Below are 27,473 nucleotides of genomic sequence, written 5' to 3' on the forward strand. Positions count from 1 at the left end.
GGTTGTAGCAGCCATGGAGAGTTCTAGACTCTGGGCCTCAGCTCTGCAGGTCAATGTACACGTCTGCCTGGACACACCCCCACCTAACCTCATGGATTTCTGGCATCCGTGTGGGTGTTGCGGAATGAAATGAATTAATACAAGGTGACCGCTCAGAAGAATGGCATAGAGTAAGCACTCAATGTTTGCTACTTTTTCGAGTGAAGAAACTGTTTTGGCAAAGTGTTCAATACAATATTTCAGTAACGAGGGTCACGATTACTCTTAAGGCTTGTGAACAGGCTCCTGCACCTGCCAAGGAAACACAGCTGGAAGCTCTCAGTGGCTGTGACATCCCTTGGCATGTAACCCGTGGCAAGGAGTTTCTGCACATGCGTGGGAAACGTGAGAAGGCTGAGGAGGTGGGCCCTGGTGGATCGATGCAGCGTTCTGGAGAGTGAGGCTGAAGGACTGAGGGAAAATGAATTCTTACTCTCGCTTCGTGGCCTTTTCTACTGTCGGTATTTTTTGCAATGAAAATGTTTGAAATGTTAATGGCTGCAGCAGGAAGGTAAGGTTTGCTTCTGCTTTTAAGAGGGAGTCTCGGGTGTTAGCAAACTGAGCAGGACGGGGACGATGCAGAGAGCCTGACTCGGCAAGGTGCCCAAGGAGGGCCAGGGCCAGGACCAGAGCCAGGGGCTCTCGGCTGGGCAGTCTCATGCTGCTCCACGGTGAGAGGCCTGGGCAGTGGCAGCAGACCACGGCCTATGGGAGATGGCAGGGGGCCCTGTCCCCAAAACATCACTTGCTGAGTGACACTGGGACCTCTGAGAGCCATGTTGCCCCACCTGGGAAACGGGGCGAGCCCAGTGCCTCCTCCCCGAGGCTGGCGGCTGTGAAGCACTGGCTGCGAGTCCTGAGGAGAAAAAGAAGAGCAAGTCCCTCAGGACAGTCACACGACTGAGGTTGGTTAAGTCACTTTATTTAGCAAATGGTCATACTCTCGACCCCACCAAATCGCCCCTCCAGCGTTGCCTGAGTGTCTGCCCGGGAAGCAGCTCAGGCCGAGCAGGACGCTCAGGTCGCCCAGGTTGGGCCCGTCCACTGCCACACCCCCACACCACAGATCACTGCCCCGTGTCCTCGGGAGCCCACCCCAACGTGGCCGGGGGCCCCTCCAGTGTTCAACAGCTGCCTGCAGGGGCCTCAGCCCAGCTCCAGGCACAGCCCCCATCCTGAGAAGGCGGCCCTGGGACAGCCTCAGCTCCAGCCCCAGGGACGCCAGACCCTCATCCCCAGCCCTGCTGCCTATGTGTCCCTGCTGGGCAAGAAGCAAAATGTACGAAAATACTTTAATCATTTCTTTGAAACAGTTAAGAAATAAGGTCGTCTGTTGTTCTTTTATAATCCCAGTAAAAAAAAGTTCACATTAGTTCCTGGGCCCAAGGCCAGGCCCTTCCCGGCCAGGTGCGTCTGTCTGCTCAGTAGAAGCGCTTGTTCCGCTCCTGCCGCTTCTGGAAGACCACGGCCCCCACCACCGCACACACGATGATGCCCAGGAGCGCGCACAGCAGCAGCAGGAACACCCTCCAGCCCGTCAGGGGCCCACTGCGGAAGTTCCCCGTGGGGTCATCCACGTTGTCTGCGGGAGGAGAAAGCGGGAAGTGAAAGGGCACAGCAAGAGGGACAGGCTGGGGCTGGGCTCCTGGGATGCGGGCCCAACAGTCCTGACACCAGGGTGACTCCCTCACCCACACCCTGCCTGATCCCTGGGTCTCCCGCACCCAGCCATGGCTGGGCACGGGGTGAGCTTTGGCAGCATCTGCTGAAGGAACAAGTGGGTCAATGAGCCTGTAAAGGAACGCCGGGGGAGGAGGGGAGGCAACACAGTCCGTGGAAGCATCCAGCAGCCAGGAATTCTCTGGCCAAAGGCTGCAAAATGGTGGTTTACAGCAGGGTTTGTTTGACCCCCAAAACATCTGAAAGCAATCTGAATCTTATAAAAGCAAGATGTCACATAGAACACGAGGCTCTGGCCTCTCCTAAAGGTAGAAAGGCCCGGCCCCACACTCAGCACAGGGACCTGGGGCTGGGCCTCAGGGCCCCCACCGGCAGGGCCTGCGCTCCCACTCCCACGCCTCATTCCTCCCACAGAACATCCTCTCTGGGAGTTCAGAGTGGTGGCTAATTAGTGCCCTGGAAGGACTCAGGCCTTGGGTTTTGTAGAAGCGCAAGTTAACATCCTGGCTCTGCCCCTTTCCAGCGAGGAAAGTTGCGGGATGTGCTCCCGGGCCAGCGGCGGCACCGACCCACAGGTGGCTCACGGAGGGCAGAGACAGGTGCCTGCGCCCCGGCTTTCCTGGCCACTACCCCTGCACCCAGCACAGGAGGAGGCAGACCCCGGTGCTCATACGCTTGCTGATTAGCTGTCCTTGCTTCAGCAGAAACCACGCAGCTAGGGTGTCCTCACGGACAGACCCTCTGAAGACTTGTCTTCTGCCTCATTCACTTGCTCAAAACTCACTGGAGCTGACTGGACCCAAGCTCCTGGCCTCTAGGAGCTCAGGCAGGGCCAACCAGTGCCACTCTCCTGGGACAGGGCTGACCCAAGAGCCCAGACCACAACCACAACTGGACCAGGCGAGGACCACCCAAGGCCAGCCTCACCCGGCCACACTCCAGGCCACGCAGGCCTGGGCAGGGAAGGGCTGGGCACATACGCACCTTTGGGTGACTTGAGGAAATTGACGCTGGGCTCAATCTTGGTCCAGTCAATGTTGTCCTCATCAGGCGTGTGCTCAACCATCAGCTGGAACAGCTTCATGGAGATGATGTCATGATTGTCTGTCGGACCAAGAATTAACCTGTCACAGCCTAGAGCCAGCCTCAGGGCACGTGGCCCAAGGCCTCCCCCCCATAGAGAAGCTGCTGCCCACACCACACACACTGGCCAGGCCCCAGGGAGAGTGCTGCTCCTGCCCAGCCCCCGGCAGGCGGTATCCAGGGGCCGGAATCTTCCGGAACAGAGCAGTAAGAAACCTGGGAGGAGGCAGAGCAGAGAGAAGAGCAGGGACTTCATAAGCAAATCATCCAGGTCGAAATCCCGGGTCTGCTGCCCTCTTTGCAGCAGGTTCCTCATTTGTAAAACGGGACTGATAATCTCTGCCTCATACGGCTGTCACAGTGAGTAAATGGGAACATGCGCTAACACACAGGATCTCCTGCCCGACAGGCACATACTTAAAAACAGAAACCAGATGAGGACCAGCGCAGTTGACAAGCCTGATCCTCCCAAGGGCTGGCAGCCACAAGACGCGCTTGTGAAGACACACGTACAGGACGCAGGTAACAACTCTGCGACCAGCTATAGGCCTAACCCTAACGCACAGTGACTGAGCCTGAGGAGAGCTGGGAAAGGCTGTGTCCAGCAGGGGCAGGAAGAGCCTCTGCTTGTAATAACTGACTGCCCATTTTAGAGATGAGGAGGCTGAGGCTAAGAGCCCACAAGTGGGTCCCGGCCAGCCTGCTGTGAGTTCCGATAACGGACTGGAATCTGTTTGCAGAAGGGAAATTTCTGGAGCTGAGAAAAGGGCAAACTTAGCAGCAGGGAGCCGGCAGCCAGCTGGACAGGGTCGAGCAGCGTCTGACAGCCAAGCATGCACAGCCTTGGAGGTGGAGTGGCCCGGTGGGACAAGGACCACCTCTGGAGCGACTCCAGTTGCCACCTGGGCTCTATTGCTTCCTGCTTGTCATCTTAGGGAAAATCCCTTCAACTCTCAAGTTCCCCATGGTCTCGGCTGTGTGAAAAGGGAAAGAGGCCACTACCTGCCTAACCAGAATACATGATGTGACAGCCCCCCTAAGACATGTGGCACTGACAGCCCCAATGAGTGGTCAGAGCCACCCTGGTGGCCATCCCCACCACTCCCCAACAGCCTCTGCAAGCTTCCCCTGCCCCAGAGCTGGTTCTGCTCCTATCAGGAACCTTCTGAAGACACGTGCTGAAATGCTGGCAGACGAAATCCAAGGTAACGCGGGGAGCTTCAGGGGAAAGGGTTACGGTGGAGCCACAGACGAGGCAAGACTGGCCAGGCAAGAGCTGGGTATTCACAGGAACAGAGAGGCTTGGTAGACCATTCTCTCCTCTTTTAGACATACAACTGAAATTCCCATATTAAAAAATTTAGAACAAAATCCCAAAACAATAAATGTTCTGGGGTCTAAGTGGACCTAAGCACTTCCATGGGGAGAGGAGAGGGTCCCAGCCAGTGAGCAGATTACAGGCCCTGGAAAGGTTTGCTCTGAGGATAAACTGCCCTTTGCCAGGTCCTCCATGTCGTGCGCCAGTCCTGGTCAGCAGGAGCTGGCCCTGGGCCTGGTGCCTCCTGAGGGCCCCAAGTAGAAGACTGAGAACCACAACCAAGGGCCACCATCAAGTGCCACCAGGTCTGGTGAACCAGCAAGGCCTACGGGGGTTAGAGGCACCCCAGTGCTTACTGAGCACTCACCATGGGCCAAGCAAGACAGATCCCTGACTTCATGGAGCTTACGGTTTAGTTGGCGATGGGGGGGTGGTGGAGATAATAAAATTAATTACATGATAGATTCAAAGATGGTAAATGTTATGAAGAAAAACAAAGCCAGGAAAGGTGATGGGAATGTGTGGGGATTGGAGTAGGTATGATTTTAGATGGAATCAAGAAAGGCCCCACTGAGGTGACGTTTGGGCAAGACTCTAGGAGACCAGGGTGAGACATCTAACCCAAAGGCTTAAAGCAGGAGGGTGCAGGAGTGTCCTGCATCTGAGGGACAACTGGAGGTCACAGCACGCAGGGGGAGCAGTGAGCAAGGAGTCAGAGGTGACAGGGGCCGGGTAGCAGACGACCACTGCTGGGATGGTGGTCCTGACTCAGTGAGATGGCAGAATGGGGGAGGCCGCATGCAAGCTGAGCAGGATTAGGCTGCTGTGCTGGGAAGAGGCTGTCAGGGGCTGGCATGGAAAGAGGGGACCACTCGGAAGGCTCCATGGTCCTCCAAGTGGTAGAGGATGGTGGCTTGAACCTTGCAGGTGTTACAGGAGGGGTGAGACGTGGTGGGATGTGCTGTGAAGAGAAAGCCGGCAGGACCTGCTGATGGATTAAAGGTGGCATGGGACGAAAAAGAAGAGTCCAGAATGACACCAAGACTTTTTGGCCTGAGCAAACAGAGGTGCCATTGACACCGTGGTCCTCAGCAGAGGCACACCGGGGCTGAGGTGAATGGCCGAGTGGAAACGGCGCACACTCCAGGCTGCAGCTAACGTGGTCTGGAGACAGAAACCTGAGAGTCGACATCATCTAAATGCAAAGTCTCCTGTGGACAGGGAAGGTCGCCAAGAGACTGCTCGAGGACTGAGGCCCGGATGGGCCAACATCTACAGACGACGAGAAGAGCAAGAAGGCCAGGCGAGCGTGGGAAGCAAGCGGAGGGAGGTGAGCCGTTACCAGGAGGCAGCTCGCCACACGCCAGGGACGACGCGGGCTGAGCATGGACTCCTCACTCAGCCTGAACTCACCAGACAGGTCACCAGTGCCGGCTGAGGCTCCAAAGTAGTAGCCAGTGGGCAAGCGCACTCCCGTGATGTCAATGCAATTCTTCCACTCGTTCTTGTCCTCCAGGTCAGTCATCACCTGTGGGTGCCAGAGTGTCAAGCACCCCGCAGGCCCGGCGCCCACTCCCCAACCCGCTGTGGACCCAGCGTGGCCCGCCAGCAGCCTCTCCCGCCTGCTCACCGTCAAGCGGCCCCGGGAGTAGCGCACAGCCAGGAAGGTGTCGTGATCCCGGTTGCGGAAGTCGGCCGTGCAGCCTGCCAGCTCGGTCCAGCGCCCATCCTTGCTGTGGTCGTAGGACAGGGAGCCATTGTTCACCATCACCGAGATGTACGGGAACACGCGCTGGGACCAAGACACCGGTTACTCCAAGACCAGCCCCACCCGTGGGGGAGCAGGGCAGCCGCCACCCCAATCCCTGGAGGCTCCTTTTGTGCCGGCACCAGGGGGAAGGCTCAGTCCCCATCCTCTAGCCGACCGCCCAGTCCTTCCTTTCCTGCTTGGCAGGACAGAGCAGGGGCCTACCTCAGTGGTCTCGTCATTGGGATACGTGTCCAGGAAGATGGCTAAGCCATGGAAGTTGTCTTTGCTTCCAAACACAGGCCCTGGAATTATAAGGAGATGCTCTCACAATGGGAGATATGGGAGCTGTCCCACAGGTACCTGAAACGCAAATGATGCCCATTTGGGTAGGGGCCAGCGAGCCCAGACCATGGGCCACGCCCCAGGAGAGAAGGGACCTCCAAAGCTGCAGTGGAAGAGGGTCTAGGGCACAGCACAGAGGCCTCAAGTCTGAAGGCTGAACCAGGAGGGGCAGCTGCCTGGCCACGTGTTGAGGTGAGTGGCAGGTGCCAAAGGGGTACCCAGTCTATGAAGAGCAGGTGGAGCTGCAGGAAGAAACCCCTACAGGGGAGGCTCTACCCTCCACACCAGGGGCTGCAAACTTTCTGTAAATGGCCAAGAGGAAACATCTTGGGCTTTGGGGGCCACATGTGGTCTCCGTAGCACAGTCTTCCTGTTCTTGCTTTTTAAAAAAAATATAACCCTTAAAAATGGAAGCATGGTCAAAACCAGGCCACAAAGGGGCAGAATGCTGAGCTACGGGACCCAGCTGCTCCTCGCTCCTCAGAGGCCGTCCTCTCAGGGCCAAGCTCCCCCAGGGGTGCAGAACTTTGTCTATGACAAGCAGCAGTTTCTTAGCAGGAGAGCAGAGCGGAAGGTCCCTGGCCACACAGCCAAGGGCCACCCCCCTTGCCCTGCCCACCCCTCCTCCCTGGTAGGCCAGCAGCCACACCCGTCCCCAGCTCACCGCCCCCACCCCAGGGCCCTGAGCGGGCACTGCCCACCTGGTGCGAGGCGGTCCCGGGTGTACCACAGGGCAATGCCGTCTCCGTGGAGGTTCTTCTTCCCCGAGCCGTGGACTCTGAAGTGGACGTGCATCTCCCAGTCCTTGAGAAAGCAAGGCTGGAGGGGGAGCAGGGGGGCAGCTCAGAGCTCCTGGGGCTTTTGAGGAAACTGGAGGTGACACTGGCACAGCCCCACCCCACAGGCCTAACACCGGGCACTTCCTGGCACAGGGCCAGGGGGCAGGGCCACAAGAGTCACTGCAGACCCCAGGTGAGGCAGGGAGGCCATACAGTGTGCCAGGCCCCAGGCTGCTACTGAGTCGGCAGCTCTCACTCTGACTCACCCCACTCCGTGCCAACACCACCGTCAGCCCTGTTTCCTCTCCACCTCCACCGCTCCTGCCCTGGGGGTCTCACGCAGGGGTCATTACCCCTATTGGAGCCATATGCTTTACAGAGAACCAATTCAGAGGCAAGAGCTCTTGTCCACAGCAGTTAAGTGGATTGTCTTGATTTGCACCCAGCTCTTTCCGACTCTGAGGCTTCTGCTCTGTCGCCTGCACTTCCTGCGGCCTCCAGGCCTTTCACATAAATTGTACCAACTCCCTTCTGGCCTCCACCCCCACTGCCCTTGCCTCTCACCAACCTTCCCAAGTGAGGAAAATCAGGCAGAGTCAGCGCCAGCCAGGACTCAAACCCAGGTCTGGCTGATTCCCAAACCCAACTCTTGGTCAGCACACCTCCCCGGCCCAGCCTAAGTGCAGTACCAGCGCCAGCACTGGGGGCTGGCCCAGTCGTGCTCTGGGGCCTCTGGGCCCCCAGACAGAGAGAAGCAGATGCTCCGTAGCCATGAATACTGGGGCGGAGCTGCGGGCAGGGCCGCTGGGGAGACTCCAGCGTCAGCACGGACTCTGACGAGAATCCACTTTGGAGAAGTCTATGGATGGGTACGTGAACACGCGACTAAACACCCATCAGAAAGGCAAAGTAAAACAAGATGCTGTTGAACTATCAGAACAGCAACTATTAGAAAGATCATTAACATCCAACACCGATGAGGATGGAGAGAAACAAACCTCTCAAACAACGGGCAGGACAGTAAATGCTCACGTTTTCTTGGGGGCTATTTGGTTGTTGCAGCTTTTTAACAGAACATGGCAGATCCCTCAAGTACTTACACTTAAAGATATCAAAGATACTAAGAGAACCAAAGTCAGTTTCAAAACAGTACTGGTGGCAGCCGGGAAGGCAGGAGAGGAAAAGGCTGACAAGCCACAGCGCACTGGAGCCTCCGGGTGCCATGAGGAAGCAGCAGAAAAACCTGAGAAAACTAAGACTGTTTCTTCCAGTGATGGAGGGAAAGCTCCAGTTGCAGCGCTGAGAAGCCATCAGCTGAAGAAGCAGGCGCAGACCTCCCAGCAAAGCCCACAAAGATCTCCCACACAGTCTGGACTTGCCACAGGTAGTCAGGCAACAAAGAAAGCACCATCATGCCCACCTAACTTGGATCAAGTAAGCCTAAAGAAACTGTTCCAACTCTCACGCCAAGAACTCCTTCAGTAGCAGCGGTGTTTAATGAAGAGGAAGACAGTGAACCGGAGGAAACGCCTCCAGAAGCAAAGATGCGGGAGAACGTTGGAAGGGACACCCCAGCACCAGCTGGACCGGACTCCTTCAATAAAGGAAAGCACAGGCGCTCCGACAACCGGAGGCTATGGGAGCAAAACCTAAAATCTCATCCTGGAAATGCCCACGACCAAGACAATCCAATGATGTGTTCTGACACTGGGGTGTGGGGTGGGTATAAAGTTAAAAGGAACAGTTTCCTTCTTTAAATAATGATATGAGACTGTATTTGGAGCTGCTTTTTTTTTTTTTTCTTTTCTTTTTTTTTTTAAGATTGAGTGGTAGGCTAATAAATGAGCATTTGGAATTAAAAAAGCAAACAGTATTGGTGCTATCTTGCCATTTCTGGAATAAGAAAAAAGCAATATATGTGTAGAGGAAAGAAAGAAGTGAAGGAACATAAACCAGCATTGATGATGGGTAACCCTGGGAGGGGAAACTCTGGGGACTGTTTACCGTCCACGTGTGAACCCCGTATGATAGACACGGTACTTCTATAAAGACTCAGTCAGAAATAAAAAACACTGTGCCCCAACGTGGGCACCCTGGCTCCTGCATTTGCTCACTCACCAGACTCACTGCTCCAGCTCTGGGCACCAGGAACGCAGACGACCAGAGCTAGGGCTACGAAGCAGTGTGCGTGCGTAAGGCCTCAGAGCCTTCCCACGGCTGACAGTTCATGGGTTTGGGGAGCATTTGCAGATTCTGGAGGGGGTGACTGAGAGGAGATAAGAACTAAATCCCAAGCATAGAAGGAAAAGGCATCTGAGTCTGAGGCCTGCCGAGGGTGATGGAAGGCCTAGCTTTGGGTGGGGTTTGCACAAAGACTGCACCCCCAAAATAAGAGTGAACTAGACAGGCCCTTCCAGGGGCTGCAGTGCAGCTTTAGGTCCTCTCCACCCCTGAAATTAGACTGAGGGGACTCGCCTAGGCCTCAAATTTTTTGCAAACAATTGTACAAATGCTATACCTGGCACACAATCATAAATAACCAGCTACACAAAGAAAAATATGAATAAAAATGAGAAAGAAAGACAAGAGAGAAAAACAAAAACAAGCCAACAGGAACTACAGATATGAGACTTTCAAATGTCTCATTTACTATGTTCAAGGAGATAAAAGACCAAATTGAGAATTTTGGCAGATAACTGAAATTTTTAAAAATTATACTAAAAAACTCCAGAACTAAAAAATACAAAAAGTGTAATCAACAACATAATGGATAGGTTTAACAACAGCTTAAAAACAGCTGCAGAGTCTACGGCCATACCACCTTGAACACGTCAGATGTCACCTGATCTCAGAGGCTAAGCAGGGTCAGGCCTGGTTAGTACTTGGATGGGGGGACTGCCTGGGAATACCGGGTGCTGTAGACTTTTTGCCTCTTCTTGGCCGGGTGGGTGCGATAGCTCATACCTGTAATCCTAGCACTCTGGAAGGCAGAGGTGGGAGGATCACTTGAGCTCAGGAGTTTGAGACCAGCCTGAGTAAAATTGAGACCCTGTCTCTACAAAAAACAGAAAAATTAGCTAGGCATGGTAGTGCATGCCTGTAGTCCCAAGAGGACCGCTTGAGCCCAGGAGTTTGAGGTTGCAGGGAGCTATGATGACACCACTCCACTCTAGCCGGGGTGACAGACAAGACTCTGTCTCAAAACAAACAAACAAACAAACAAACAATAGCTGAAAAGAGAATTAATGAACTCATGGGCAGTCAGATAAAAATATCCAGAATGAAGCAATGAAGCAGAGAGAATAAAATAACAGGTATAGAATTGCAGGTAAGAGACAGAAGAAAGAGTGAAAGAGTATAAGACACATATGTTTGGAATTCCAGGATGAGATGTGAAAGAATGGGCAAAGGAGTCTTTAACGAGATGTCTAAGCACTTACTAAAACTGATTCAAAGACATTATGCCACAAACTTTAAAAGTCCCACAAACCAAAGGAGACGAATAAAAAGAAAACCATACTAAGGCATAAAAAAATAAAGGAGTGATGGAGAGAACAAAGAAAAACAAATAGGCCAGGCGCGGTGGCTGACGCCTGTAATCCTAATGCTTTAGAGGCCAAGGCAGGAGGATCGCTTGAGGTCAGGAGTTTGAGACCAGCTAGAGCAACACAGTCTCTATAAAAAAATAGAAGAATTAGCCAGGTGTGGTGGTGCAAACCTATAGTCCAGCTATTCAGGAGACTGAGGCAGGATTGCTTGAGCCCAGGAGTTTGAGGTTGCAGTGAGCTGTGATGATGCCACTGCACTCCAGCCTGGGCAAGAGAGTAAGACCCTGTCTGAGAAGAAAAAAAAAAAAAGAAAAAGAATCTTAAAAGCAACCACAAGGAAAAAAGAGATTATCTTCAAAGGAACAATAATTACCCTGATATCTGACTTCTGAACAGAAACACTGTGAGCCGGAAGACAACAGACTGAGATGCTTGGAGATCAAACAGCCAACATGGGATTCTATCATCTAGCAAATGTATCCTTCAAGAGTAAAGGTGAAATTAAAAATTTTCAGACAAAAAAATTTTAAAGAATTCATTACCAGCAGACTTGCACTGTCTTTTATTCTTCATGGAGAAGGAAAATTATCCACATCCAGACATGAAGTCAGAGATTCAGGAAGGAATGAAGTATGAGTGCAGTAAATATGAGGGTAAAAACCTAAATCTTTGACTGCATAAAACAATCATGTGTAATTTAAAGCAGAAAGAATGATGATAAATGACAAAAATGGGCAAATGGAGTTAACATGTTCTAACATCCTTATGATGTCGAGAAAGAAGGTGGACATCAACATTAGACTCTGGTGAAACACAGATGCATGTTTTAAACTCTAGGGCAATCACTTAATTTAAAAATTGAGAAGAGAGCATATAACTTTCAAGCCAACAGAAGAGGAAAAAATAGGATAATAAGAACAAAACCAAACCCAAAGAAGTCAAGACTAGAGAGAAAAATGAACAGAGAACAGGTGATACATATAGAAAATAAAATAGTAAGAAAGTAGGTTAAACCCAGATGTATTAATAATTTTATTAAATGTAAATGAACTAAATGCTAATAAAAAAAAACCAAAACCAAAACCTAACCTAGGATCTCTTTGTGTTATTTCTTATAACTGTATGTGAATATATAATTATCTCAAAATAAAAAGTTTAACTCCCAGCCTGAGCAAGAGCGAGACCCCATCTCTACTAAAAATAGAAAGAAATTATATGGACAGCTAAAAATATATAGAGAAAAAATTAGCCGGGCATGGTGGTGCATGCCTGTAGTCCCAGCTACTCGGGAGGCTGAGGCAGGAGGATCCCTTGAGCTCAGGAGTTTGAGGTTGCTGTGAGCTAGGCTGACGCCACGGCACTCACTCTAGCCTGGGCAACAGAGTGAGACTCTGTCTCAAAAAAAAAAAAAAAAAGTTTAACTCAAAAAGTAAATAAAGAATCAAAGACTTAAGAGCTAAAACTACAAAACTCCTTGAAGAAAATAGAGAAAAATCTTCATGACATTGGATTTAGCAATGATTTCTTAGATATGACCAAAAGCAAAGACCAAAAAAAAAAAAAAAAAAAAGATAAACTGGACTTCACCAAAATTAAAAACTTTGGTACATCAAAAAACATTGCTACAGGTGGTGGCTCACACCTATAATCCTAGCACTCTGGGAGGCCAAGGCGGGTGGATCGTTTTAACTCAGGAGTTTGAGACGAGCCTGAGCAAGAGCAAGACCCCGTCTCTACTAAAAATAGAAAGAAATTAGCTGGACAACTAAAAATATATAGAAAAAATTAGCCAGGCATGGTGGCGCATGCCTGTAGTCCCAGCTACTCGGGAGGCTGAAGCAGGAGGATTGCTTGAGCTCAGGAGTTTGAGGTTGCTGTGAGCCGGGCTGACACCACAGCACTCTAACCTGGGCAAGAGAGCGAGACTCTGTCTCAAAACAAACAAACAAACAAAAAAAAAACATTGTCAAGAGAGTGAAAAGACAACCCATAGAATGGGAGAAAACATTTGCAAATCACATATTTGATAACGGATTAATATCCAGAATACATAAAGAACTCCTGAAGCTTAACAACAAAAAGTTCAATTCAAAAACAGGTAAAGGATTTGAACAGACATTTCTCCAAAGAAGATAAACAGTCAACAGGCACATGAGAAGATGCTCAACATCATTAACCATTAGGAAAATGCAAATCAAAACAACAATGAGATACCAATTCACAACCACGAGGATGGCTATTTAAAAAAAAACAACACCAAAAAAAAACAAAACCAAAAAATAACAAGTGCTGGCAAGAATGAGGAGAAACTGGAACACTCATGCATTGCTGGTGGGAACGTAAAATGGTGCAGTTGTTGTGGAAAGTAATTTGGTGGTCCTCAAGAAATTAAAAACAGAGCTATATGACCTAGCAATTCTACATTCTAGGCATTTACCCAAAAGAACTGAAAGCAGGGACTCAAACAGATAGTTGTACACCAATGTTCCATAGCAGCATTATTCACGGTAGCCAAAAGGTGGGAAACAATCCAAATGTGTCTATTGTGAACCAATGTATGGATAAACAAAATGTGGCCTACACACACACACACACACACACACACGGGAACATTATCCAGCCATAAAAAGGAACGCAGTACTGACACATGCTACAACATGGAGGAACCTTGAAAATACTACACTAAGTAAAACAAGCCAGACACAAGAGGACAAATACTGTATGACTCCACTTACATGAGATACTTAGAACAGTCAAATTTATAAAGACAGAAAGTAGAATGGTGGTACCAGGGACTGCAGGGATGGGGAGTTACTATTTAATAGGTACAGGGTTTCAGCTGAGATGATAAAACTCTGGAGGTGGATGGTGGTGGTGGCCGCACAGCAATGTGAGTGCACTTAATGCCACCGAACTGCACACTTAAAGGTGGTCAGTCAGTCATTAGCTAGGCTTGGGGAAAAAATGGTCAAAATAGTAAACTTTATGTTATATACATTTTACCACAATAAAGTTTGAGGAATTTGATTTTCTTTTGTCTGTGCAGATACATAAATACAATAGCCAAAACGAATTTTTTGTAGACAGCCATCACATTTTTTAAATGCCACTGTTTCAATGTGTATCCTACTGAAGAGAACAGTTTCATAAATTAACTAATTTAAAGGTAAAAAAAAAAAGGTTAAAACGGTAAATTTTGTTATATGCATTTTACAACAATAAACATAAATAAACAATCCCTCAAAAGCCTAATATGCTGTTTACAAGAGACAACTCTAAAACATAAAGAAATGGAAAAAAGAAAGTAAAAGGATAAGAAAATATATATCATGCAAATACTAGCCAAAAGCAAGTGAAGCTATACACCAACAACCAAGTTTAAAAGAGGACTTTTCTTAATGACAAAAGATTCCATTTACCCAGAAATATAACAAATCTAAGTTTTTATATGGATCTAATTTGGCCTCAAAAATATATAAAACAGAAAGTGACAGAACTACAAAGACACAGACAAATCCACACACAGAAATTTTCGTGCACCTTCCTTAGTAGCTATTAAAAATGAGCAAAAACATGAGGAAGGGTACAGCTTTGAACTCAATCAGCAAATTTAACCTAAAGGACCTAAAGGGCCCTCTATAGTCAACAAGTAAAGAATCCACACACTTTGCAAGCACACACAGAACATTTCCCCAAAAACCTAACCATTTGAGGGACCATTCCCAAGTCTTCAAAGAGCTTCAAGGACTGAAATCACAGAGTATGTTCCTTGACCATGATGCAATTAAATATCAATAATAAAAAATTAAAAATATAACTAGAATAGCCCTCATACATTTGCAAACTTTAAATATATATCTCACATATACAAAAGTCAGCCCAGAAACCAGATTTCAAATGGTCTGTGTTTTTTTTGTTGTTGTTGAGACAGAGTCTCACTCTGTCAGCCTGGCTAGAGTGCAGTGATGTCATCATAGCTCACAGCAACCTCAAACTTCTGGGCTCCAGTGATCCTCTTGCCTCAGCCTCCCAAGTTGCTGGGACTACAGGCATGCGCCACCATGCCCAGCTAATTTTTTCTATTTTGAGTAGAGATGGGGTCTTGCTCTTGCTCAGGCTGGTCTTGAACAAATGGTCTCTTTGGTACCCAGAATTTTTTTGTACCTGGGGACAATGCCCTGAGGTAAGAGCCAGGCTGGTGAGAGGTGTGCCTGGGAGCAGAAGGGCACCTGAAAACAGAAATGGGAAAGGAAAACCTACACCCCACCTTGGCGTGCGCACAGGGAGCCAGTTACAGGAAGGTCCACATACAACAGTAGAGGACCTGGAAATTGACTCCTCCAACTAGATCCAGGCCTGGAAAGCCACCCTGTGCCCAGATTAAAACTGCAGATTATCAGATAGAAACATTATGATATAGGCAACATAAAGCCTCTGAAGGACTGTAAGCAGGTGAGGTACAGGTTGGAAATGATTGAGAAGCTGCTTTTGGGGGCAGAACATGACGTGACCATAGTTCTTAACCCTGGCTGCACAGCAGGCACTTGAGGCACTCATAATGCTTAACGCCTTGGCCCCGCGCCAGGCCAATGAAATCAGAATCACCTGGCGGTGACAGGCCATTTTTACCATTTGGTGGCTCCACTTGTCTGTGCTTGCAACAAAATGGAAGGCAGATGTAAGCCAACAGTCAGCTGATACATCATTAACAATTCTGATAGAGGGGTGAAGATGGCGGAGTGGCGGTGACTGCTTGGATCTGTGCTCCGGCGAGGAACCGTGGATCCGGACCTGCCACAACGCTAGAGGACCGCTCCCACAGAGGAACAGCGGTGTGAATCCACGGAGAATCAGCGTGGGACAAACAGAGCAAGTGAGGTCTGAGGTGAACAGAAATTAAGATCGCGGAACTCTGCGGAAGGCGCGGAACAGACAGTAGCCAGCGGAGCACAGGCGGCTGCGCCCGCCCCCAGGTGGGGCGGGGGCAGTCTTTGGGAAAAGCGGCTTGCGCTCCTCACTGACCTCCACCCCCAATTGCTTGGAGACCCCCTCGCAAGCCAGAGCAGAATCACCGAGGGAGACGTAGGGCATTGCAGACAGGAGGCTTTTTCGGGAGAATAGCTTGGAACCTGGGAAGTCTCGGCTGAGACAGTCCTTGGCGAGAAGGGACGGACCTGTGCTGGGGGGAGGGGCACGAACGATCCCCGATCAGCGAATTGCGCTGTACCTCTGCGCTACTTTTGTCGGTGGTTCTTCAGCTGGTGGCCCCCGGCGGCTTTGCCCGCCAACCCCCCCCCCCCCCCCCCCCCCCCCGGCAGCGGCGGTCTCTGGTCTCTGCCTGCCGGGGAGCCGGTCCCCCTCCGACCCCGGAGCGCTGCGAGCGCCATCTTGAAAGCAAAGGCGGAACCGCTCGGGAGCCATAAGGTGCCGAGCGGCTCTCTCTCCCCGGCGCCCTCCGCTGGTCTCTGGGCCCGCGCCATCTCCGCCGGGCCCGTGCCATCTCCGCCGGGCCGTGCCATCTCCGCCGGGCCGTGCCATCTCCGCCGGGGCCGCGCTCGCGTGAAGGGGCGGAGCTGCGCTAAGACGTAAAATAAACATTGAGTTGCCGCTGGGGACCCAACGGAGTGGGCGTGAAGGGGCGGAGCTGCGCTAAGACGTAAAATAAACATTGAGTTGCCGCTGGGGACCCAACGGAGTGGGCGTGAAGGGGCGGAGCTGCGCTAAGACGTAAAATAAACATTGAGTTGCCGCTGGGGACCCAACGGAGTGGGCGTGAAGGGGCGGAGCTGCGCTAAGACGTAAAATAAACATTGAGTTGCCGCTGGGGACCCAACGGAGCGGGTGTGAAGGGGCGGAGCTGCGCTAAGACGTAAAATAAACATTGAGTTGCCAATCGGGACCCAATGGAGCGGGCGTGAAGGGGGCGGAGCTGCGCTAAGGCGCAAAAACACAATCATTGAGCCGCTGAACTGTATACTTCAGAATTGTGTATCCCTTCGTTTAGCGATGTGCTGTGGTGCTGTGTAGCTCTGTTTTTGTTCTTTTGTGTTTGTGTTTTCGCTGTTTCTGGGTTAGGTCTCTTTGTGTTATTTGTTAGTTTGGTTTTTGTTTTTTCTTTGTTTTGTTTTGTTTTATTTTGCTTCTTTTGTTTTTTTTTTTTTTGGTTTTGTTTTTTCTTTTCTCTTTCCTTTTTTTTTCCTCTTCTCTTCTCCTTTTCTTTTCTCTTTCTTTTTCTTCTCCTTCTGTTCTTTCTTTTTCTCTTCCTTTTTTTTTTCTTCTTTTCTTTTCTTTTTTCTTTTTCTTTATTTCTTCTCTCTTTTTGCCTTCTAACTGGGAACCCACGGTGAGCTTGGGAACGGGCCAGGCCCCTGGCTCTGGTACATACCGGAACCTGAGTAGTCACTCCCAACACCGGCGATCTGCGGGCGCGCAATCGCCATCTTGGGGCCCACAGCCAAGTCACTGCGGAGCAATAGGGTGCCAAGAGGCTCCCTGGACGGCCCCCTCCCCTGGTCCACAGACCTTATATAGGGACCCCACCCATGTCTAAACATTGACTACTTCTCCAGAAGTGAGAGTGTGGAGCCTGGTCCCTGGGGACATTGGGCCAAGGCAGACTTTTGCCCGTGGGAGTTGCGGCAACTGGGGCGCTGAGCGAGCAAGGGCACCATCCACTCCCCACAGCTAGTATCTTTCCTGCAGAAAGAGACAGAAACCACCCCTATAGAGGAAGAACCAAAGGGAAACAAACAAACAAAGAGAATTTTGGTCCACTACTAGTGTGGACCTTGCCTGCCTTCTGAAAGACTACAACACAGTGTCCTAACTCGCCAAAGCAGTCTTGGATCACTCCAATCTTCTAGGATTGGACCCATCAGAAGCAGTCCCCCAACTGAAATAGAAAAATTTCTAAACAATTCACAACAGTCTTCCCCTCTTGCCAAAGGAAGCAATATACCTAGACTGCTCCACAGCCTAAGAATAGAGCACAGAGAGTGCTGTTAACCAGAATAAATCTATAATAAAAGATCCAACGATTAATCTAGATGGGAAGGGCCCAGCGAAAAAACACAGGAAGCACAAAGAATCAAACAGAAAGCTCACCCCCAAAGAGAAATTCCAGCTCTCAACCATTTGACACAAACCAGACTCAAAACACCAACATGTCACAGGAAGAATTCCAATTATGGATCATAAACAAGCTGAATAATATACAAGAATCAAGGGAAAAACAACACAAGGAAAATGCAAAAAAAATACAGGATTTGGAGGAAAAATTCACTAAAGAAATTGAAATATTGAAGAAAAACCAAACTGAACTCCTAGAAATGAAGAATTCACTCAGAGAGCTACAAAACACTGTGGAAAGTCTCAAAAGCAGGGTAGATCAAACAGAGGAAAGAATCTCAGAAATTGAAGATAACTCCTTCCAACTAAATAAGTCAGTCACAGAGATAGATCAAAAAAGTAAGAGAAATGATCTGAGTCTTCAAGAAATGTGGGATTATGTGAAGAAACCTAACTTGAGAGTTATTGGCATTCCTGAGGGTGAAGAAGACAATAAGCAAGGGTTGGACAAGCTATTTGAAGACATAATCGAGGAAAATTTTCCAGGCCTTGCCAATACTCTAGACATACAGATTCAAGAAGCTCAAAGGACCCCTGGGAGATTCATAGCAAATAGGAAAACACCACGCCACGTAGTCATCAGGCTGACCAAAATATCCACTAAAGAGTCCCTTCTCCGAGCTGTAAGGAGAAAGAAACAGGTAACTTACAAAGGAAAACCCATCAGAATTACGCCAGATTTCTCAGCTGAAACCTTACAAGCAAGAAGAGGTTGGGGCCCCATTTTCACGCTTCTGAAACAGAATAATGCCCAGCCTAGAATCTTGTACCCAGCTAAGCTAAGTTTTCTATACAAAGGAGAAATCAAGACATTCTCAGATAAACAAAGGTTGAGGGAATTCACCAAGACAAGACCAGCCCTACAAGAAGTACTCAAAAGAGAGTTACACACGGATCAGCACAAGAAAGATCCACGAATGTAAAACTACTCAAGAGCTAAAGATCAAATTCCAGATACCACAATGGCTCAGGAGAGAAAACATCGCAATGAAGTTCTACCCAACAAGCTGAACAAAAAACCGTCTCACTTATCAGTTTTCTCAATAAATGTGAATGGCTTGAATTCCCCGCTCAAGAGACATAGACTGTCCCAATGGATAAAAAAGCACAAGCCAAGTATCTGCTGTCTTCAAGAAACCCACCTAATGAGCAAAGATGCATTTAGACTGAAAGTAAAAGGATGGAAATCGGTATTTCAAGCAAACGGTAACCAAAAGAAAGCTGGTGTGGCAATCTTAATTTCCAATAACTTAGCTTTCAAACCAACAAAAATAATAAAAGACAAAGATGGCTACTACATACTGGTCAAGGGCACAATTCAACAAGAAGCCATGACTATACTCAATATATATGCACCCAACCTAGGTGCACCTAGATTCATAAAGCAAACCCTACTAGATCTGAACCAGATGATAGATAATAATACTGTAATAGCTGGAGACTTTAACACCCCACTGACAGTACAGGACAGATCCTCTAAACAGAAAATAAACAAAGACATAATGGACCTAAATAGAATGCTAGAACAAATGGGCATGGCTGACATCTATAGGACATTCCACCCAAAGTCCACAGAATATACATTTTTCTCATCAGCTCATGGGACATTCTCTAAGATTGACCATGTCCTAGGACATAAAGCATGTCTTAAAAAATTCAAAAAAATAGAAATTATACCATGCATCTTCTCAGATCACAGCGGAATAAAAGTAACAATGATCACAAACAGAAACCCTCACTCTTACTCAAAGTCATGGAAGCTAAATAACTTTCTCCTGAATAATTATTCTATAAAGGAAGAAATCAAGATGGAAATCAAAAGTTTCTTTGAATTAAATGACAATGGAGATACAACTTATCAAAATCTATGGGACGCAGCTAAAGCAGTCCTGAGAGGGAAATTCATATCCATAAATGCCTATATCCAAAAGACAGAAAACATGCAAATAGACAACCTAACGAATAGACTCAAAGAGCTGGAGAAAGAAGAACAGAACGACCCCAAACCCAGCAGAAGGCGAGAAATTACTAAGATCAAATCAGAATTAAATGAAAAGGACAACAAAGAAACTATAAGGGAAATTAATAAAACAAAAAGTTGGTTCTTTGAAAAGATAAACAAAATAGACACACCTCTGGCTAAACTAACCAAGAGCACAAAAGTAAAATCTCTAATAACCTCCATTAGGAACATGAAAGGAGAAATCACAACCGATGCTACAGAGATACAAGATATCATCTATGAATTCTACAAAAATCTTTATGCACACAAACTGGAGAATGCGGAGGAAATGGACAAATTTTTAGAAACACATAGTCTTCCCAGGCTCAACCAGGAAGAAATAGAGTACCTGAACAGACCAATATCAAGAACTGAAATCGAAACAGCAATAAAAAACCTTCCCAAAAAGAAAAGCCCTGGTCCAGATGGGTTCACACCTGAATTTTACCATACATACAAAGAAGAACTGGTGCCCATCCTACATAAACTATTCTCCAATATTGAAAAGGATGGAATTCTCCCCAACACGTTCTACCAAGCCAATATAACATTGATACCAAAACCAGGAAAGGACGCAACAAAAATAGAGAACTACAGACCAATTTCTCTCATGAATATAGATGCAAAAATTTTCAATAAAATACTAGCAAATCGAATCCAAGTACTTATCAAAAAAATAATCCACCACGACCAAGTGGGCTTCATCCCAGAGATGCAGGGGTGGTTCAACATACGTAAATCTATAAATGTAATTCACCACATAAATAGAAGCAAAACCAAAAACCATATGATACTCTCATTAGATGCAGAAAAAGCATTTGACAAAATTCAACACCCTTTTATGATAAAAACGCTTAACAAAATAGGCGTAGATGGAACCTACCTAAAAATGATACGAGCCATATATGACAGACCCACAGCCAACATCATTCTGAATGGGGAAAAATTGAAAGCACTCCCACTTAGAACTGGAACCAGACAGGGCTGCCCACTGTCCCCATTACTTTTCAACATAGTATTGGAAGTCCTTGCGAGAGCTATCAGGCAAGAGAGCAAAATCAAGGGAGTCCAAATAGGGAAGGAAGAGATCAAACTCTCACTTTTTGCTGACGATATGATGCTATATCTGGAAAACCCCCAGGATTCAACCATGAGACTCCTGGAATTGATTAACGAATATAGCAAAGTCTCTGGCTACAAAATTAATATACACAAATCAGAGGCATTTATATATGCCAACAACAGTCAATCAGAAAACCAAATTAAAGACTCAATACCCTTCAAAATAGCAACAAAGAAAATAAAATATCTAGGTATATACCTAACTAAAGAGGTAAAGGACCTCTATAAGGAAAACTATGAAACACTGAGAAAAGAAATAGCAGAACTTGCAAATAGATGCAAAAATATACCATGCTCGTGGATCGGAAGAATCAACATTGTTAAAATGTCTATACTACCCAAAGTGATCTACAGATTCAATGCAATCCCTATTAAATTACCAACATCATTCTTCACAGATGTAGAGAAAATAATTATACACTTTGTATGGAACCAGAGAAGACCCCGTATAGCAAAAGCAATTTTAAGCAACAAAAACAAAATGGGAGGTATTAATTTGCCAGACCTCAAACTATACTACAAGGCTGTGGTTCTTAAAACAGCCTGGTACTGGCACAAGTACAGGGACACAGACCAGTGGAACACAACAGAAAATCCAAATATAGAACCATCCTCATATAGTCACCTAATTTTTGACAAAGCAGGAAAGAATATACTCTGGGGACAAGAATCCCTATTCAATAAATGGTGCTGGGAGAATTGGTTAGCCACTTGTAGAAGACTGAAACAGGACCCACAGCTTTCACCTCTCACAAAAATCAAATCACGGTGGATAACAGACTTAAACCTTAGGCGTGATACAATCAGAATTCTAGAAGAAAATGTAGGAAAGACTCTTACAGACATTGGCCTAGCCAAAGAATTTATGAAGAAGACCCCCAAGGCAATCACAGCAGCAACAAAAATTAATGAATGGGACATGATTAAATTAAAAAGCTTCTGCACAGCCAAAGAAACAGTCCAGAGAATAAACAGACCACCTACAGAATGGGAAAAAATTTTTGCATACTACACATTAGATAAAGGACTGATAACAAGAATCTATTTAGAACTCAGGAAAATCAGCAAGAAAAAATCAAGTAACCCTATCAAAAAGTGGGCAAATGACATGAATAGAAACTTCTCGAAAGAAGATAGAATGGCTAACAAACATATGAAAAAATGCTCAACATCCCTAATCATCAGAGAAATGCAAATCAAAACCACAATGAGATATCACTTAACCCCAGTGAGAATGGCCTTTATCAAAAAAACCCAAAACAACACATGTTGGCGTGGGTGCGGAGAGACAGGAACACTCCTACACTGCTGGTGGGACTGCAAACTAGTGCAACCCCTGTGGAAAGCATTATGGAGGTATCTTAAACAGATTCAAGTAGACCTGCCATTTGACCCAGCAATCCCATTACTGGGCATATACCCAAAGGAAAAAAGGTCATTCTTTAACAAAGACACATGTACCCGAATGTTTATAGCAGCACAATTCACAATAGCAAAGATGTGGAAGCAACCCAAATGCCCATCAATACATGATTGGATTAGTAAGCTGTGGTATATGTATACCATGGAATATTACTCAGCCATAAGGAATGATGAAGATACGACATCTCTATGGTTCTCCTGGAGAGAATTGGAACCCATTATATTAAGTGAAGTATCCCAAGAATGGAAAAACAAGCATCACATGTACTCACCAGAAAATTGGTTCCCCTGATCATCACCTAAATACACATCTGGGAACAACACCAATTGGATGTCAGACTGAGGTGGGGGGGCGGGGGAGGGGATGGGGGTATGCCTACACAATGAGTGCATTGTGCACCGATTGTGGAGTGGTAACACTTGAAGGTGCTGACTCGGGAAGGGGGGGTGGGGAAGGGAGGGATATATACCTACATGATGGGTGCAATGCGCACGACCTGGGGAACAGACACGTCTGGAGCTCTGGCTTGGGGGGAAAGGCGAAACAGGAGCAACGTATGTAACCTGAAATTCTGTATCCCCCATAACAAGATGAAATAAAATAAAATAAAATAAAATAAAATAAAAACAAAAACAAAACAATTCTGATAAAAGATCACTAGGTGACTTTGGGTTTATAAACCAAAAGAAGTTCAATATTGAGTGACCCTGCTATACCAAAACTGTGTTCCTATTTAAGTGAACAGTTTCTCAGAAATCACATATATAAAAACAAAAAGTAGAAGTGGTACTGAAGCCTGTCTTACTCTGACAGAGGTGGCCATCCAGATGGGGGTGGGGGTGACATTTCATTGAGATGTATTTAAAATTTTTCTTTACTTTTGTATAATAATTATTCAAAAACTGTGTAATGCATTCATTTTGATCAATGTACAGATAATTACTAATATAATCCCAAAGAAAATCTTAAAACTTAGTTTTAAGGTCTCAAAAGCTAAAAAGTTTACATTATTATACTTAGTTTCAGAGGCAATATCATAGGCTAATGAATAGGGATTTTCAAGCATTAAATATATTGCATTAGGATAAAATTCTGTGTGGGAAATTAAGTGAAAATACAAGTTCAATTAAAAAAGACTGATGTAAGGCCGGGTGCAGTGGCTCATGCCTATATTCCTAGCACTCTGGGAGGCCAAGGCGGGTGGATCGCTCAAGGTCAGGAGTTCGGGACCAGCCTGAGCAAGAGCAAACCTCGTCTCTACTAAAAATAGAAAGATATTATCTGGCCAACTAAAAACATATGTAGAAAAAATTAGCCGGGCATGGTGGCGCATGCCTGTAGTCCCAGCTACTCAGGAGGCTGAGGCAGTAGGATCGCTTAAGCCCAAGAGTTTGAGGTTGCTGTGAGCTAGGCTGACACCACGGCACTCACTCTAGCATGGGCAACAGAGCGAGACTGTCTTAAAAAAAAAAAAAAAAAAGACTGATGTATTATACAATTTGGGTTTATTCATGTTGCTTAAAATAAATGGGATATCAAATTGCAATGATATTTAGATTCCACTGAATGTTTAAGAGTACTGAGCAGTTTTATTTTAAAATATCAATATTTAAAATATGCTATGAACTTCATTCTTTGCAAAAAATATTTAAACTTATGACAATTTTTGATACCAACTTTTAAAGGGGATACATAATTTCACATTACTCTATCAGCAAAAAAAAACCTTAAAAGACCACTGCTGCAGCCCCCACACGAGATGCCCAAAAAGATGGGGCTGAGCAGCCTCTTCAGCCTCCCCGTGTCCTGTGCTTCAGCCATCAGGCACCTGGAGTTCTAGTCACCTTTCAGCCACTCCTTCACCTGGACCACCCCACCCTGATACCAAAGCAGGAGCTGTCTTATGGCCGCTCCGAAGACAGCAGATGCTGTGTGAGTATGAGCCTCTCCCAGACGGAGCGAGGGAAAGAGACAAAAAGGACAAAAGTTCAGAAAGCATCTCACCAGCTCAGAGAAGGAAGAGGCGGTTCTTGGGAAACGCTGGGGAGAAAATTCTAAGAGTTCTGAGCAATTTATTTCAGGAATTACAGGAAGCACTCCAGACCTTTAGGGAGTATCAGCAGGACCAAAAAGGAAAGGGCCCTGGAGCTGAATGGCGAGGCGGAGAACGCAGACAAAACAATTATATTTCAGACTGTGAAAATTCAATGAAGGCAAGTGCAGAATCCTCTTAGTTCTGTGATATCTTTAGCCACTGACAATGTCAACCACCAGCTACCTACAACCCCAATTTAAGCCACTATCCTAGATGTGTCTGTTCCTTGTGGCTAAGTCCTATTTCTAACAATCCCAGCACTATCTGTACCTTGCTTTAAAAAAAACAAACAAAAAAACCCACAATGCTACACCGAGCTCACTTCCACAAAAAATATAAGGCTTTAAAAAAAAAAAAATCTGAAAGTCCTAAGATAGAATAACGTGACAGAATGCGACTCAGGGAGACAAGGTGGTTAATGAAGTCCCCTGAGTGGGTGGCACTTAACTGAGACTTGACAGATGAGGAGCCAGGCAGGCATGAAGAGCCAGGAGGTAGTGTCCCAGACAGAGGGAACAACAAGCGCAAAGGTCCTGAGACAAGAAGGCAGCCAGAGAACAGAAGGAAAGACTGGAGACGCCAGGAACCAGGGGCCAGATTGTGCAGACATAACGCATGCCTGTCTCTTCACAGGAGACCCCAGGCTCTCATGATCAAAGTGAAAGCTGAAGAAAGTAACCCCAGATGCCACTAATAGCTGTGTGGGGGCACAGGGCAGGAAGGAGAGGAGGAGCTGAGAGGACAGGCAGATGAGGCAACACAAGGACAGTGTGGGCTCCCAGAACTAAGAGAGAAAGTCAACCAGAAGGGAGCAGAGAGCAGGATGATGGAGGAAACTAGGACACTGGCTGACAGCTTAAGTGTGGGAAGGGTGGGGATTAGGCAGACTAGTGCAGGAACAGGTTCCACTCCAAGCTGTGACCCAGCCCAAATTATTCCTCTTTCACTCCTTTCCTGACCTAGACTTCCTCAGTGTGCAATCTAGGTAGCAGCTGATGTTGGCCTCTGTTCAGTACTACATGCCCATTACACCTTAGGCTCCCTGACCTCTGGGGCAAAGGTCACAGAAACTAACACTGCCCACAAGTTCAGTCCCTTCATACCACTGATGACAACACCCTCAACCATGCATCGAAGACGGAGTTCTAAGGAGTTCCTCCATTGTCCAAGGGGACGGAGTCAAGTTCATCACGTGAATTGTAGGCGTGGAGATCAGACAGATCAGAGGTTAAACACACTGTTTATGCCACTCACTGGCTGTTATCCTGCATAAAGTCATGAAAGCTGTCTATTTCAAACAGCCTGTTTGAGAATTAAATACAGTAAGGCATGGCGAGGTCAGTGCCCAACACACAGAAAAATACCCAAAAAAGATCTAGTTCGTTCCATTCTTCCCACTATTGATGGGCTCAACTCAGACAGACTCACAGCTCCATTACTTTCTGGCTGTGTGACTCTGAGTAAGACACTTTCAACTCAGAACCTTAGCTGCTTAGTTAGTAAAATGGAAATGATTACATCACTTATATCGCACGGCTCTTGAAGGAATTAAGTGAGGAGGGTGTAAAGGGTCAGGCACAGCTCCTGACGTAGTAACTATACAATATCCATCACCTGCTATTATTGGTGAGTGCGAACAAGATGAGGAAGGTGCCAGGGAGGGAGGGGCAAGCCTACAAACCAAGCTCAGGTCTCGGCTGCTGGGGAGGCCGGGAGCAGCGGCTTACTGGACAGTATACCTAGCCTCTTGAGAAACACTCACCTGGTGGTTCCAGATAGAGCCCTCTTTGCTGCGCTCGTCAGGGGTCAGACGTACATATTGGCTCGTGAGCATAGTGCTGCCCTGGAAGTCCCAGAGGGGCATGGAGCTGGAACCGACCCCTGTGGACAGAAAGACAGGCACAGACAAGTGCGTAAGAGGCCATGTCAGGACTGGCCCCGTCAGAGGTAGGAAACCCACAGAGCTGCTCTGCTCAAGAGAAAGGGCACGCCTTCCCGCAACCCTGACCTGCCTCGCCCTCACCTTTCACTCATTCCCGCCCCAAGGGCCGCCTCACCTTGGTAGGGCTTGATGAGCGAATGCTCCCGCTTGAGGTGTTCACTGTTGCCGTCAGTTATATCCGCAGCTACAGAACCCAGCAACAGAAGAAGGAGTAGAGGTGTAGTGGGGCCAGGGCCGGGGCCGGGAAGCCCAGGCCTCCCCAGGCACCGCCGGCCCCAGCCCCAGGGCCAAAACCAGCTTTCCGCCGCCATTCTCCTCTCCTCTCGGCCACTTCCGCCTTAGGACTTCCGCCTTCCGGGTGTCCCATCTAATGGCCTCCGGCCGGAAGCCCGCCAACCCTGGCCTCGCCGAGGGGTTAAAAAGCAAAGCCTCGCTGCTAAGGGGGCGGCGGCTTTATTGGCTAGGCAGCCCCTCATCCTGGTCGAGCGCCGTTCCATCTCCTCGATGGCTCCAAGGCACCTGTCTGCCAGCCTGAGCAATGGGTTCTTACGAGCGACAAGAGCTACAACCAATCACGGAAAAGCACGTTAGGCTTGTGAGCCAATGAGGAGCAGAGATATGGTTTGATCCGGCTGGCAGAAAGAGGGGCGTCTGCAAAGCGGGGCATGCTGGAACTTGTAGTTTTTGTGAGCCGCTCGCGAGGCCTGGACGTTGGAAGGCTGCAATGCTGTTGGCCTCTGGTCACAAGTTGCGTCTCTGGAATAACCGTTCCCAGTTCAGCTCCAAATTGAAAGCGGAAGCCCAGATTCCAACCCCCACGCCGCCTTCACCTCACAGGGTGGACCCAGTCGAGAATTTAAGCCGTCTCTGGCTTCATCCACCCCAGCTCCAAGCCTTTGGAGACTCAAACCCAGTTATTTGAGAACCTCCACTACCCCCGACTCCGCAGGCCTCCGGTGAAGCAAGAGGAGCAGACCCAGATCCTGGCCTGGGACGCCAGTGATGGTTGGAACCCATCGGGATCCAAACGAGCGCAAGGCCAGGTGCCGCAAGAAGCGTCCATGACAGGTCCAGGAAAGCTGGCTGAATCAGAGGTCGAAAACTGGTGGCTTGCAGCCAAATAGAGCCCTGTTTTACGTGCTAATACTATTTAAATAAATCAGGACACTTAAATTCACATTAGAAATCCTGATTTCCGTTTCTTTTATGAAAAAAATGGAAG

At 47.7% G+C, this 27,473-nt stretch overlaps 1 protein-coding gene and 2 pseudogenes across 1 annotated transcript; 2 read left to right on the top strand and 1 right to left on the bottom strand.

Annotated features, from left to right (window-relative positions):
* Window positions 1-945: 945 nt before the first annotated feature.
* Window positions 946-26,592, bottom strand: LMAN2 (lectin, mannose binding 2). The gene is made up of 8 exons (XM_069476185.1): window positions 26,367-26,592; window positions 26,072-26,190; window positions 6,914-7,031; window positions 6,093-6,172; window positions 5,751-5,912; window positions 5,534-5,648; window positions 2,704-2,823; window positions 946-1,621 (listed from the first exon to the last, which is right to left on the bottom strand). The coding sequence occupies exons 1-8, from the start codon at window positions 26,560-26,562 to the stop codon at window positions 1,461-1,463; spliced, it is 1,071 nt and encodes a 356-aa protein (XP_069332286.1). The 5' UTR covers window positions 26,563-26,592; the 3' UTR covers window positions 946-1,460.
* On the top strand, window positions 7,045-8,778 carry LOC138388301 (PEST proteolytic signal-containing nuclear protein-like; annotated as a pseudogene).
* On the top strand, window positions 9,796-9,915 carry LOC138388790 (5S ribosomal RNA; annotated as a pseudogene).
* Window positions 26,593-27,473: the final 881 nt, after the last annotated feature.

This window comes from Eulemur rufifrons, chromosome 7, assembly GCF_041146395.1.
Source record: "Eulemur rufifrons isolate Redbay chromosome 7, OSU_ERuf_1, whole genome shotgun sequence".
NCBI classification, from domain to species: domain Eukaryota; kingdom Metazoa; phylum Chordata; class Mammalia; order Primates; family Lemuridae; genus Eulemur; species Eulemur rufifrons.

Excerpts from the sequence above, each read along its gene's own strand:
- LMAN2 (XM_069476185.1), bottom strand. The coding sequence starts at position 26,562 with ATGGCGGCGGAAAGCTGGTTTTGGCCCTGGGGCTGGGGCCGGCGGTGC. Across the intron at positions 26,191-26,366 it reads GCTCATCAAGCCCTACCAAG|GGGTCGGTTCCAGCTCCATG; the intron begins GTGAGGCGGCCC and ends TTCTGTCCACAG. Across the intron at positions 5,649-5,750 it reads ACTCCCGGGGCCGCTTGACG|GTGATGACTGACCTGGAGGA; the intron begins GTGAGCAGGCGG and ends TGGCACCCACAG.